The sequence below is a fragment of the Ixodes scapularis genome, unplaced genomic scaffold (genome assembly GCF_016920785.2).
Source record: "Ixodes scapularis isolate PalLabHiFi unplaced genomic scaffold, ASM1692078v2 PGA_scaffold0__279_contigs__length_252992795, whole genome shotgun sequence".
NCBI classification, from domain to species: domain Eukaryota; kingdom Metazoa; phylum Arthropoda; class Arachnida; order Ixodida; family Ixodidae; genus Ixodes; species Ixodes scapularis.
The window spans coordinates 74,875,074-74,888,481 of NW_024609835.1; the positions used below are offsets into that span (position 1 = coordinate 74,875,074).

The window sequence follows — 13,408 nt, forward strand, 5'->3', positions numbered from 1 at the left end:
TGAAAGCTGAGAAACTGCCTTGACTCGCTTCGTCCTGAGTTGTGATATGCAAAGAAGCGATAATATTTCTTCTAGGAGCCGTTTTTGTGGATGTTGCTTTAGCGACAGCGCCGAATTATTATTAGTTGTACCAATGCGTTTTAGTAAGAGATATCGTCCACGAACTTCGAAACACTGTTTTCCCTTCGACAGACTCCTGATGAGACGATCGGATACTTGGAACCTTTATAAGTGCTAAGGTGGTCACCGGCAAAATGATTACCTTCAATATGTAGGCTAGATAAGGCTCTGGAGCAGTCAAGGGGAGTGTGATTCAGGTGTTCAGTGCTTCATGGTGTGTTTGTGTTCGTTTCTAATGTGTATTTGTGGGATATATGTAGTGGTACCTTCAAATACCACACAATTTACTAACATTTACTGATTTGGTAACATACTAACAAAGTATAAAAAAATCGCGTTTTTTTTACGTCATTTTGCGACAGCGAAAAGTCGCAAGGTAGTCACAAGAAAAGCTGTAGGCTCTGGCGACACAGAGACTACAAATGGTCTGGTGCCAATATCGCCTTGGAGTCACAAGGTTGTCTTATGCTAGAGGTTTAGCTTTTCAGTGGAGTGTCTACAAAAAGTAGACACCTAGGCGCCAAGAAGTCTACTGCCTTTCTAATGAACTTTGGGCCAAACGGCTCCTGGAAGTCAAATCAAAAGCTAAATAGAATCTGCAGAAAGTATGATGGAAAGCTGTTGACATTTAATACCTGTGTTGACTTTTTTCAGCAGACTTTCCACAAAAAGGAATTACACTTTTTTTGTAAGGGGGAGCTTCGCCCCAAAAAGCAACGACAAGCGTATTTTTTGTTTAAACTCGTTTTGTCCATCCCGCCACGGCTCGAGCGGGGTTTGCTGACTGATACCCTTCACGGTAGATGGCAGCACTGACCCAAGTGTATGAGCTTTCCCAGCTTGTGTTCTGAGGGGGCGAGAATGATCCCCGCGAGGGGAAGCGATAATCGCAAAAAGCCTGCCCAAGGTTATCACTCGTCCGTATGCGCAACAACACCGTTTCTGCGCAGTGGTCCCGGTACACCTGCTCAAATCCAAAAAGATAAAAAAAGAAAAAAGACAGGGAAAAAGTACGACTGAAAGGGATCTCGTTCGCGGCGGGGAGCCGATCTGACCGGGGCGAACTTTTGATATGATGCGGTCGCACTCGTGATACCAGAGATAGCCTTTGTAGCGCGCTCTGCCAGAGCGACGTTCACTCGCTGTCACTAAGCGAGAAACATGCTGCCCGCCAATGAGCTGGCCAAACGTCTCGGCTACCTGTTTTACATCGCTAGCCCGAACGAAACGTCGTTCGAGAAACTTGAAGATGTCCCGGACTACATCGTTCAGGTACGTGCGCAACACACCGCTTTCAACGTTAACGCCGAAGAGCACTCCAAGTAAGGAACGAGACATATGTTCAAAACAAAACAATGTGCAGAGACAGCAGTAGTGACGCCCTTTAGTGCACTATCAAGATACCGTGATGTTCTTCCAGTCAGCGGCGTCACCAGGGTCAGCGGCACCCCCCCCCCCCCCCCCCCCCCCCCCCCCCCGGGTGGTTATCATTTGAGCCCGTTCTCGTTTCGACCTTCTCACTTGGCCCTTCTCAAAACAACCATTCTCAAAAAGATGTTCTCTCTTGGACCTGTCGCATTTGGGCCTTTCCCGTTTCGTCTTTCGCATTCCAACCCTCCTCATTTGGGTCCGTTCTCATTTCGCCCTTTTCACCCGGCCCTTTTCAAAACAGCCATTCTCAAAAATATCTCGCTTTGGCCCCGTCGCACTTGACTCTTTCTATACCAAAATCGTTTTTAGGGTAATATTAATAAATACATTGATATAATTTGTGTGTGTGTGTGTGTGCCACGCTACAGGCATACTCTCTCTGCTAAGGATTTTAGCAGTGGGTCGAGGTCGTCGTGAAAATCTACTAGCTGACAATAAAACAGACCAACTATTTATCGCAGCCAGATCATATTCCGAAATGTCACGTTGTTTGAGGTCTCTCAACTTGGGACAATGCCACCACTTCTATAATGCAGTGGTTCTCAAAAGGGGGTCTGCGAAGGCTTCCTAGGGGTCCGCGAAGCCCTATCTCATCAGTCAGGCACGGCAATATTAGTTGTCTTTCTTCACGTTAGGAGAAACGTTCAATTTTTGGAAAAGTACTCTCGTGTGTATGTCAATGAGATAAGTCTACTTCACACTAGCAATTAGTTATATCCATTTATTAAATCATTACCATGATAACCTACACTTTCCTATTCCCCTCACCCCGGACGGGGTCCTCCATCATCTCTGCCTTTCTACAAGGGGTCCGCGAAACATCAATGGTTGATAACCACTGCTATTATGTATGCTATTTCTGTCAAAACAAAGTTTCCAAATTAAATGTTCATCGCTTTTTTTCTCTCGTTTGCTTAGAGGAAGGGAAGCAGGCGTCAATGTACGATTCTCAGTGCGTACCTCTATATCTGATGATATGTTGGGCGCCCAAGACATAGATCTGATGATATGTTGGGCGCCCAAGCAAGGTAAGGCTCATCAACAAAGCCGCGAAGGCATAACGACGTTAGAAGCATACCGAACTAGTGCCATTCGGTCGTAACGCGAACGGGCGAAATGAGAATGGGTCCAGTTGCGAAAAACACGATTCGGATGTTATGAGAAGGTTCAAACGAGAAGGGCCAAATGAGAATGGGTCGAAATGTACAAGGTTCAAATGCGAATGGGACGTTTTGAGATACACCCGCCGCCCCCCCCCCCCCCCCCCCCCCCCACCCCCCCCTTGTGACGCCACTTCCAGTGCTCGCTCGTGGCACGTGCCTCGCGTGTTGGCACAACAATGGTTGTTGTTTATACACCTGTAAGAACCGCAAGGCGTGTTGCTTGGTGTGATTGTGCTGCTTCTCTAATTTCCTCTCGTCGCTTTTTGTGTTGTATTTTTTGTTTTAATTCGCCACGTTTCTTGTTTAGCAGCCAATTCCTTCTTGCTTCTCTGGACAGTCGTACTCGCGGGTGCTAATTGAGAAATACGTTGGGTATGATTTGATTCCCCCGGGAGAAACCCACATCTGCACACTCCGCACGAGATTTGAACAGCGACACAAAACGCCTCATGCTTGTCCAGCTGCGTACTAACCCTCCTTTCAGAAAGAATTCCCCGCTTAGCACGTGCTTATGTTTTCTAGAGGCATGATGAGTGGGCAGCCCAAATGGAAACGTTTACTTAGGTTATAGGACTGAGCGACCTGACCCTGGTTTTCTGAAGCTTCGTAAGGCGGTAAGTTGAGCTAGTTAATGAATTGTATATTTTAAATAAAGTGGTACTATAACGACGCACAAGCGGAATGGTAAATGTGCTGCTCACAATACAAAAAAAAAACAAAGAAAAAAACAACAAACAACGCCCCCAAGGATGTTCTGCAAATATTTACCTAATAAAAATCGTAGCATCGATCCTTACCTTACTTACATTTTTACATGTTACATGTAACGAGCTACATCGACCAAACCCAAACGAAGAAGTTAAAAACTATGAATAGAGACTGTAACAAAAGTTTTGTTTATAGGGGTTCCGATAACAAATGGCGAAACAATGTAGGAGATTGTACTGGCGTAGTCCCCCGCTGAATAGACAAAGAGTGCCTTCCGGCACTTATACCCGAGTCCTGCAATAGTGGAGTATTAGGCTTCGTTTCCTCTCTTCGTGCTAATAGACCGATCTCACCAGCCAGTTTGACTACGCCACCGCTGCCGCAAAGCATCGAGGGAACTTTAGTCTTTCTTCGCGTGCGACAACCTCGCTGGACCTCTGCGCGTGCGGGCCACGAACAGTCTCGTGCACAGCCGACTGCCTTCTGTGTGAACTAAAGTTATGGCTGCTTCGCGCATGCGTCGAACGCTTGGTGAGATCGGTCTATTACTGCCTTTTGGATCATATACATGGCTTGCACATAATTTCATTGCACCGTGCTGGTGCTTATTCCTGTACTTGTTATAACGGAGAAGAACATACTCGATGGAGTAAAATGTTTTCTACAGAAGGGACGCGCTCACCAGAAAATGGCCACAACAATGGCCACCGTTGTCCCGGCAGTGCAACGTATATATAGACGATTGCAAGCAGGGCGACTGGCCGCCGCCATGCTTCTGCTCGTGCGGGCACCCCCGTGCAATTTCAAGCTTTTCAAAGCTACGTTCACGCTCACGCTGCACGTGCTTGCACCCATGGGGCACCAGAAGGGACTCCATGCTTGCAATTAACTTATCTACAGAGGGTATTCGCTGGACGCCATATTAAGGCGAGAGCCTTATATGTCTCATTGTTCAGTCGACCTTCAAAGTCCTTTGGCGAAAACACGTCGCCGACACGAAAGATTCCAAACCGAAAGGTACCAATGAGACGGCGCCAAAAGTGCGTTGTCAGAGAGCGTGCTGTCTTCGCAGGTTCGCTATGACCGGGACCACAGCCGACGCCACAATCCGAGTGAGCCAACGAAACGGCACCAAAAGTGCGTCGTCAGGGAGCGCGCTGTCTTCGGAGGTTCGCTATCACGTTTACATCGGCGCTTTCGCCTTGAAGTCGTTTTAGGGGTAACATAAGAGACCCTGTGAATGTTTGGGGTGCTATATTTAGAGCGCATGCTCAGAACAAGCTCACATTAATAGGCTGCTAAGACCGCGCAAAACTGGTGATGCGGAATGCACGTTGCAAAATAACTGTTCAAGCTGGCTGTCAGCACGCGCTCATCAGTTGCGCAGACAGCTATGGCCGCCAGCGAATACTCCCTATCAGCGGCGAGATGTTTTGTTGGCGCCCTCGTATGGTTACCTTTCGTGACGTCATTACCTTGCGACCAACAAGTTCGATGCTGTTTCTAATGTCATAGCGCTCTGCAACCAACACTGCCAACGCCGTCAAAATTGAAGTTCTTACATTGCTCTAATTTCCGTCGATGAGAAATCTTTTGCCGACGTCATAGTCGGAATTCGGCCAATCGTGCACGGCCGCCCACAGCGACGCTTTTGATCGCGCACGTCGCCAGTAGGGGGCTTTCACTAGACGCTATATTTGAGGGCACTTTTTAGAGCACATGCTTAGAACGACTTCACATTAATAAGCTGCTAAGACCGACAATCTTGATAGTGTCGAATGCACGTTGCAAAAGAACAGTGGAAGCTTGCAATCAGCACGCGCTCAGTAGTCGCGCACACAGCTATGGACGCCAGTGAATACTTCGTTTCAATTCGTTTATCAACCCGGAAGGGCCTCGTGCCCCAGTTGTTCATCAATTTCAGCTTTGGCCGTAATTCACAACGTTCACAAGTAAAAAAGGTGACCTAAAAAAGTAATAAAAAAAAATTCAGCCTCTTCATTTTGCTGTAGAAGGAACACCAGCGAAGCTGTACTATGGTGGGAATGAAGTAATGGCCGGCCGCTAGTCGGCAAGCCAGAGTGGAAAGGCTCGAAAGGTTGCCGCTATCTATGAGGAACGGCGGCAACCAGACAACCGGCAAGCCAGTTGTCTGGTTGCCGCCATCGCTCACAGATGGCGGTAACTGTCCAGTGTTCTGCGTCATCATTTGTTTGCTGACGGACACGATTTTGGGCAAACTAGCCCTTAACAGCTCCGCTGTAAAAACAAAAGTAAACATTAATGCTAAGTAAACGCTGTAAATTGTGGATGGGACATCTGGGCCGGCTTGCTAGAAGTAGTGTCTCAGTTGAGACTGCTCAAAGAAACCGCTGCCAAGGCTCGGGCGCGCGAGCGTCTGAGACTCGGTTTAAGCTCGAGCGCTAGCCTTGACAGCGCTTTCTTTGAGCAGTCTCAGCTGCGACTCTGCTTCGAGCAAGCCGGCCCTGGTCCTTTGATTTATCAAGTGCAATCATGTTGTGATGAATGTCATGCACGTAGTGTCCCGCTGCGCATGGTTGTAGACGTTTGTTTGCGGTTCACATCGTTCCTCAATTTCGTGTGTGCCAGCTGTTAAAACTTGAGTTTAGAAAGCTAGCAACCGCTTAGGAAAGCAAAGGGGCATTTTTTTTTAATGAGGTTTTTTCTACTTGAGAATAACTTTTTTTTTCACATCAGTATATTTATACTTTGTTGCAGGCATTTACTATATTTGCTTAATTTATGAAAACCGCTTGTTACCGTATTCTCCACAATCGCTTTCGAGATTACCTTACCTGACATGTTTCTTTACCTGTTATCGTAAGTTTCCTTTTCCTTATGAGTAGTGAGTGTTGGTGTTTGTTTTCTCAAGCTCTATACAACTGCCGCTGACAGTAGGCTCAGGCTTCAAGAAATCCTTCAAAGCGGCTGCACACTCTCTAAAACAATAATCTAGGAGGGCCTATTACGACAGCTAACGGCTTCATCTATTTTTGTTGTGAACTTGAAGGTCCTAGCCACACAAGCAATTCATCCAGTGATACGGCTCACTACGAATGCGTGAGATGCACAGACTGCCACGGTACGTCAGTCAGTCCGCCTTTACGTGTTCAACATATGTACAAAAAATCAACGGAAATCCACGCAGAATTCTGAGCACTGGAAAATATTTTCATGCTATACTTTAGAAAAACGACGGTATTTACTGCATGTAAACTGCGAATATGGTTTTTGTTAGAAACATGTTTGGTATTTCTGTATGAGATAACCCACGCATAATTCAGCTTCCCTTTTTAATTGTGTGCAACTATTTTCTTGTGTTCGGAATTTCGTACTTTTTCGGTTAGATATTTATACGCGGGTGTTCCAGCTTTTGCGCTGGAAATACATTTTCCCTTCCGAAAGCGGTTTGATGTCGAATACTAAACGAGCGCTAAGCACAGATAGTGTAAAAAGATAGGTAGAACAAGAATCAGAGCAGCGGCATGCTAGAGATTTTGAGAGCACGAGACAGCATGAATGTCACTTAAACCCAGAGTGTAGAAAAACGTGATCGCGACACAACCACAACCTTGAGGAACAGACAAAAATAGACTAGTACGAACCCGTTTACCTCGCCTGATTTTCGGATATCGAACCATAGAAATATCACGATTTTGGTTTTACCTAAGTTGGCGTAAATAGAGGCGCTGACTGTTTTTTTTCACATCAGTATATTTATACTTTGTTGCAGGCATTTACTATATTTGCTTAATTTATGAAAACCGCTTGTTACCGTATTCTCCACAATCGCTTTCGAGATTACCTTACCTGACATGTTTCTTTACCTGTTATCGTAAGTTTCCTTTTCCTTATGAGTAGTGAGTGTTGGTGTTTGTTTTCTCAAGCTCTATACAACTGCCGCTGACAGTAGGCTCAGGCTTCAAGAAATCCTTCAAAGCGGCTGCACACTCTCTAAAACAATAATCTAGGAGGGCCTATTACGACAGCTAACGGCTTCATCTATTTTTGTTGTGAACTTGAAGGTCCTAGCCACACAAGCAATTCATCCAGTGATACGGCTCACTACGAATGCGTGAGATGCACAGACTGCCACGGTACGTCAGTCAGTCCGCCTTTACGTGTTCAACATATGTACAAAAAATCAACGGAAATCCACGCAGAATTCTGAGCACTGGAAAATATTTTCATGCTATACTTTAGAAAAACGACGGTATTTACTGCATGTAAACTGCGAATATGATTTTTGTTAGAAACATGTTTGGTATTTCTGTATGAGATAACCCACGCATAATTCAGCTTCCCTTTTTAATTGTGTGCAACTATTTTCTTGTGTTCGGAATTTCGTACTTTTTCGGTTAGATATTTATACGCGGGTGTTCCAGCTTTTGCGCTGGAAATACATTTTCCCTTCCGAAAGCGGTTTGATGTCGAATACTAAACGAGCGCTAAGCACAGATAGTGTAAAAAGATAGGTGGAACAAGAATCAGAGCAGCGGCATGCTAGAGATTTTGAGAGCACGAGACAGCATGAATGTCACTTAAACCCAGAGTGTAGAAAAACGTGATCGCGACACAACCACAACCTTGAGGAACAGACAAAAATAGACTAGTACGAACCCGTTTACCTCGCCTGATTTTCGGATATCGAACCATAGAAATATCACGATTTTGGTTTTACCTAAGTTGGCGTAAATAGAGGCGCTGACTGTAAAACGAGCTGTAAAACTAGCTACCAGCTGTTAAGGAACTGGATTTTGTTTCATCAAAGGTACGTTTTATAGATGAGCGATACCTCGTGAATTCTCGAGGCACCGCTCTGCAGTCACGAGAAGTAATAGCAACATCAATGACGTTTTTAACGACAAACTTCAACGCAGACGGCCGAATCAGACCGAGGAGAGTCGTGTTTCTGCGCTCCTGACAAGAGATGGAGCAACGTGTCGAAAATAAAAAAAAATACCATCGCAGTGACCGTTGAGCGGATTAAAGTTAATGTTCGTGGAATCCTCCCCCCTATACCTAATCACGTGCGGTGATGTTAATGTCGAAAACAAGATATGATAAACCCGACTGAGCAAGACTCGATGCTCACGTTTCGCGTCCCTCTGCGTGCTAACGAAGATCTTGCGTTCCAAAAACTGTAATAATCTATGCACTTTGGGGAACTCTCGAAACACGAGGACACGCAGAAATGCAGATCCACATTTAGTTACCTAAGTTTCTAATCTAAATGACTGAACAAAAATATAAATTCTGCGAGAATATTTTTGATAATTACTGCTATTTCACTTATCGGTTACATATGGACATGTTAACTCCCGTCTTCTCACTTGGTTCACGTGGGAAATATTGTTTCACATAAGTTCCATATAGAAATGGTCCATTTTTCATAAGGCTTATTCTATAATTTTTATTAGGATATACTTATATACGTTCATAAATCCATCTTATAAGACCGCATATTAGAAATTTATTTTTCTGTTATGGTTCTTATATAAATATAAGGTTTCTGATATATTCTTATAAGTTCACATATGCCATGGCTTCTCACATAAAATTATACAAATGTCATGCAAGATTTTTTTTTTTCAGTAGGGTAGCAGTTTCAAACACCGTCTGTTGGCGGAACTCAATACTACTTGCGAAGTAATGAAAAAAAAAAAGTGGTTACTACGAACTCTAGAACAATAAAAGTATTAGGGTTACCTTATAATTATTTATTTTACGAATAAAATCTAATAAAGATGACAAAAAAATGCAGCTAAACGTGTCGTACAGGGCTGCAACAGTCTCCATTCCATCGTTCCTTCTGTGCATACTGATGTGAGGTTTTTCCTTACTTGGGGGGGGGGGGGGGGGGGGGGCGGAGCGGAGCGGGGGGGTAGCCCAATGAAACGCCCAGCGAAGACAGACGTGCATTTGTAACGAGGACGGTTCAAAGTTACTCCGTCTCAATGTGTACAAGGTGTTGTACTCGATAGCTGAATACGCCACGCCAGCTCCCTTGATTTTGCAAACCTCCGCAAGATCAGCGATTGAGCTCCCCGCTGCGAACGTACGAGCGCGAGAGGACAAATATGCGCTGTCAGATGAAACGACGGTGGCATTACGAAGAAAAACATTACGAAATGGTAGTTCTCAGGCGCGTCAAGGTTGCTGCTCCGGAGTGTATCCTGTGAAGGAAAGACCTCTCATCGGTGCTATGCAAAGAATATGTTGTGCAGCTCGTGCAGTTAAACTTGTCAGCTTGCAAAACAATTTTGTTTTCTTCATGTGCATCGCTTAATACATTTTCTGCACTTGCCCGGCACCTTCTGCCGAGTCTTGTGCCGAGCTTGCATTTCCTCGGACTTTTTTTTTTGTTTTTTTGTTTATAGACGCTTTACACACGCGCCAAATTACAGCCGCCATTGCTGACCTTCTCTTGTCTTACCGAGATGCCGAGCAACTGAAACGGTAGTTGACGATCCTCTACAAAGGCCGATGCTTTAGAAAAGGATACAGTTGAATCTAATATGTCAAAAACCTGGCCTGCTATAGTAATGATGAAGTGAAAGAAACGATATAAGAGGAAACAAAAACTGAAGGTCAGTTATGGCGGCGTCCATGCACAGCTGCTACAAAGCCATAGTTTTGTTTAACCCGAGACTGGGGTATTTCGGAAAAGGGACGAGAAGAAAAGAGGCCACAAGGAGGCACAAGGAGGCGACGTCGCCTCCTTGTGGCCTCTTTTCTTCTCGTCCCTTTTCCGAAATACCCCAATCTCGGGTTAAACAAAACTATGGTTAACTTCCACCAGCTCGCCTGCACCCTTACAATTTTTTGCTACAAAGCGTCTCTAACACCAAGTGGTGCCCAGAAAGGTTCACCGTGAAACTAGGGAATCGCATAAAGCGATCACAAAAGAAATAATTATTATTTTTCGTTCTTTCTCCCCCTTCCTTCTCTCTTTCATTTCGTCTTATTATCTTCCCGAACACCAAGTACCGACTCTTTCTTTCATGTAGACTTACAACTGTTCTGGCGTCGTCCACCCTCATCAACTTAATAATAATAATAATAAACTTTATTCATTCAGACTCAGTAGTCTTGGCTGGTGGGGCAAAAGGCGATCTAACGCCGCCTGACAAGGCTCCACCAGCCGTGTACATCGTTCAGCAACAGAGGGGAATAAAAAAAAAAAGAGCGATGCTATATGCACTACGTAGTGCACTCTGGACAGAAATTGCGATATGCACTACGCGGAGAGCTCATGCCGCTCGGGCCACCCTTTTTCGAACTGCGCGTGTATCACTGGGGAGCTCGTTAACACAGCCCCACCCCTGCGTTCACGCCGCTTCGCGGCGACAGTATGCGGCTGCTAATAAGAAAAGTTAACCAAGACACGCCGCTTCGCGGCGTCCAGCCGGTAACCCAAGCCCCGCTGTCCCTGATCTGCGAAGTCTGCGAAGTTTCGTCGACAACATTCGGTGTTCTTTTTTTAGTGTTCATCGCAAAAAAGAAATATAAATATCGCCAAATGCCTCACAAAACAACGTTAAAAAAAAAAAAATAGGCAGGCCACCGCGATTCGAACCCGCGTCCACTTGTGTACGAAGTTAACACCTTAACTCCCACGCTATGCCACAGCTTAGGAGACTGTTTTGTGACTATTCGTTTTATAGGAGACAAACGTAGTGCATATAGCAATTTCCGGCCGAGCTGCACTCGGGAGTGCATATAGCATTACTCAAAAACAAAAAAATAACATAAAAAATAAGAGAAAAAAAAATTCAACAGCATTTAGACAATGATAGGACAAAGTCTAAAATGTTAGCGCTAGATGTAATCTAAATACACATATCACTCGGGTACCATCCAAGTCAAAAGTAATAATACATTCACATGAACACACGTCATACCGTTCACGTCCCAACCGTACAATCAACAATAGTATAAAAACACTAGCCAAAATTCAACAAATAGTAAGCTTTCACACTCTTTTTAAAGCTATAAGACGATACAGCATCTTTAACTATTCCTTCAATTTCCAGATACTTATTTAAAAATTCACGAACTTGATGTGCTAATGTTTGTAAACCGTAATTAGCTCGAGATTTTGGTGTCATATAATTTTGGTCCCGGAGATTATAAGGTGTACTTTTACGTTGATAGAGCTCGTAGAATGCCGCCTGGTCACTACTAATTTGTTTATATATTTCTACCGCAAGTTTGACATTGAAAAGCTGATCAATACGCAGTATACGATATTTAAAAAAAATAAGGGGCTGTATGCTCTTTGGATGATACACTTTCAATGGTGCGTACAGCTTTTTTTTTTTTTTTTGAATGGTCATGATTTTATCAAGGTTGGTTTTTGTGGTTGAACCCCATACTAAAAGACAGTAATTAAGATGCGAGTTTATAAGGCTGTAATAAAGTTGGCACATAAGCCAGCTGGGAAGAAGAAACTTGACTTTATTCAGAATGCCAACTGAACTAGATATTTTCGAGCGCACATGGTTTACATGGCGCGTCCAATTTAATGTTTCGTCAAACCAAACCCCCCAAAACTTGTGCGAAGGTACTTGCTCTATTATTTAATTTAGAAATTTTATAGTCACAGTGCTGATCATCTCCTTATTTCTAGACTTGAATATGATGCATTTTGTTTTACCTATGTTCAGCTCTATTTGATTTAATTGTAGCCATAATAACAATTGGTGCAGCCAAGCGTTCGCCGAGTTTTCAAGTTTTTCTAGGCTTTTGTTGGTGAAAAAAGCGTTAATGTCATCGGCATATAGAATAATATTTGGAGTTCCTGGTGTGTTAATTAGGTCATTTATGTACAAGATAAAAAGTAATGGCCCTAAAATTGACCCTTGAGGAACACCGTAATATATTTGCTTCAGCTCTGATTGAAAACCATATACTGTAAACGATTAGATGAATAATTACGGATCAAGTCTAGTGAGATACCTCTTACACCATATAATGGAAGCTTTTCAAGAAGAACATCGTGTTTAATAAAATCAAAAGCCTTTCTAAAATTCAAGAAAATTCCAATTGTATGTAACTTGTTTTCAAAAGCATCAATTAATTTATTTTTTTATGTTTAATAAGGCCATTTCGGTAGTCTTTCGTTTTTGAAAGCCGTACTGTTGTTTTGCAATTAAATTCTTCTCTTCTAGGTAACAAATCAACTTGCTATTTATTACTTGTTCTAAGATCTTTGAAAAAAGCGGTAGCACCGATATTGGCCTATAATTGTTCATATCATGCTTTGGCCCACCTTTATGTAAAACACGAACTCTAGCGATTTTCATCCTATCAAGAAAAATTCCTGTAGATAAAGAAATATTGCAAATCTGTGCCAGAGGAGCGTTTATGAGGTACGAGATTGCCTTAATTGGTGCTGCTTTAAGATCATCCTGACCAGCTGAGGTGTTATTCTTTAATGCTAGTAATAAGGTACTACTAACCTGTTCTTCACCAATTGGCGAGAGAAAAATTTAGTTTGATATCACGTTTGGAACATAAGAGCTGATAGTCTCATTCATAACCGGAGAAGAGGAAGACCCGCCGCAGCGTAGGAAGTGCGCATTAAATAGGTTTGATAGTGATACACCGGCGTATGCAACACCATCTCTAGCGATTTCAATGGGGTGTCTACTAGTTGGTCGCGATATAAGGCATGCCACTTCCTTCCATATTTTCTTGGAATCATTAGAGATAACTGAAAACTTGTTTTGATGATAATGCAATTTGGATTTCTTAATATCTGAGGCTAATTTATTCCTAAATTTTTTTTGTACTCGGCCAATATCTTTTCATCTCTCAGTTTGATGAATTTATGGTGCATACGATTACGAACATTAATCCTTTTAAAAAGATCCGGTTTTATCCAAGGCTTTCTCGATTTCTTGTGCTTCCGAACTTTGGTCAATGGAAATGCTAGATCATAGCAATATTTTAACTTTTTC

General features: G+C 43.4%; 1 protein-coding gene across 1 annotated transcript in view; it reads left to right on the forward strand.

Annotated features, from left to right (window-relative positions):
• The first annotated feature begins 1,046 nt into the window (after positions 1–1,046).
• Positions 1,047–13,408, forward strand: part of LOC8037283 (alkylglycerol monooxygenase) — a 57,742-nt gene continuing 45,380 nt past the window's right edge. Inside the window, exon 1 of the mRNA XM_029966615.4 lies at positions 1,047–1,392. Within this exon, the coding sequence (XP_029822475.2) occupies positions 1,282–1,392 (111 nt within the window). The 5' untranslated portion in view covers positions 1,047–1,281. The remainder of the gene's footprint in view (positions 1,393–13,408) is intronic.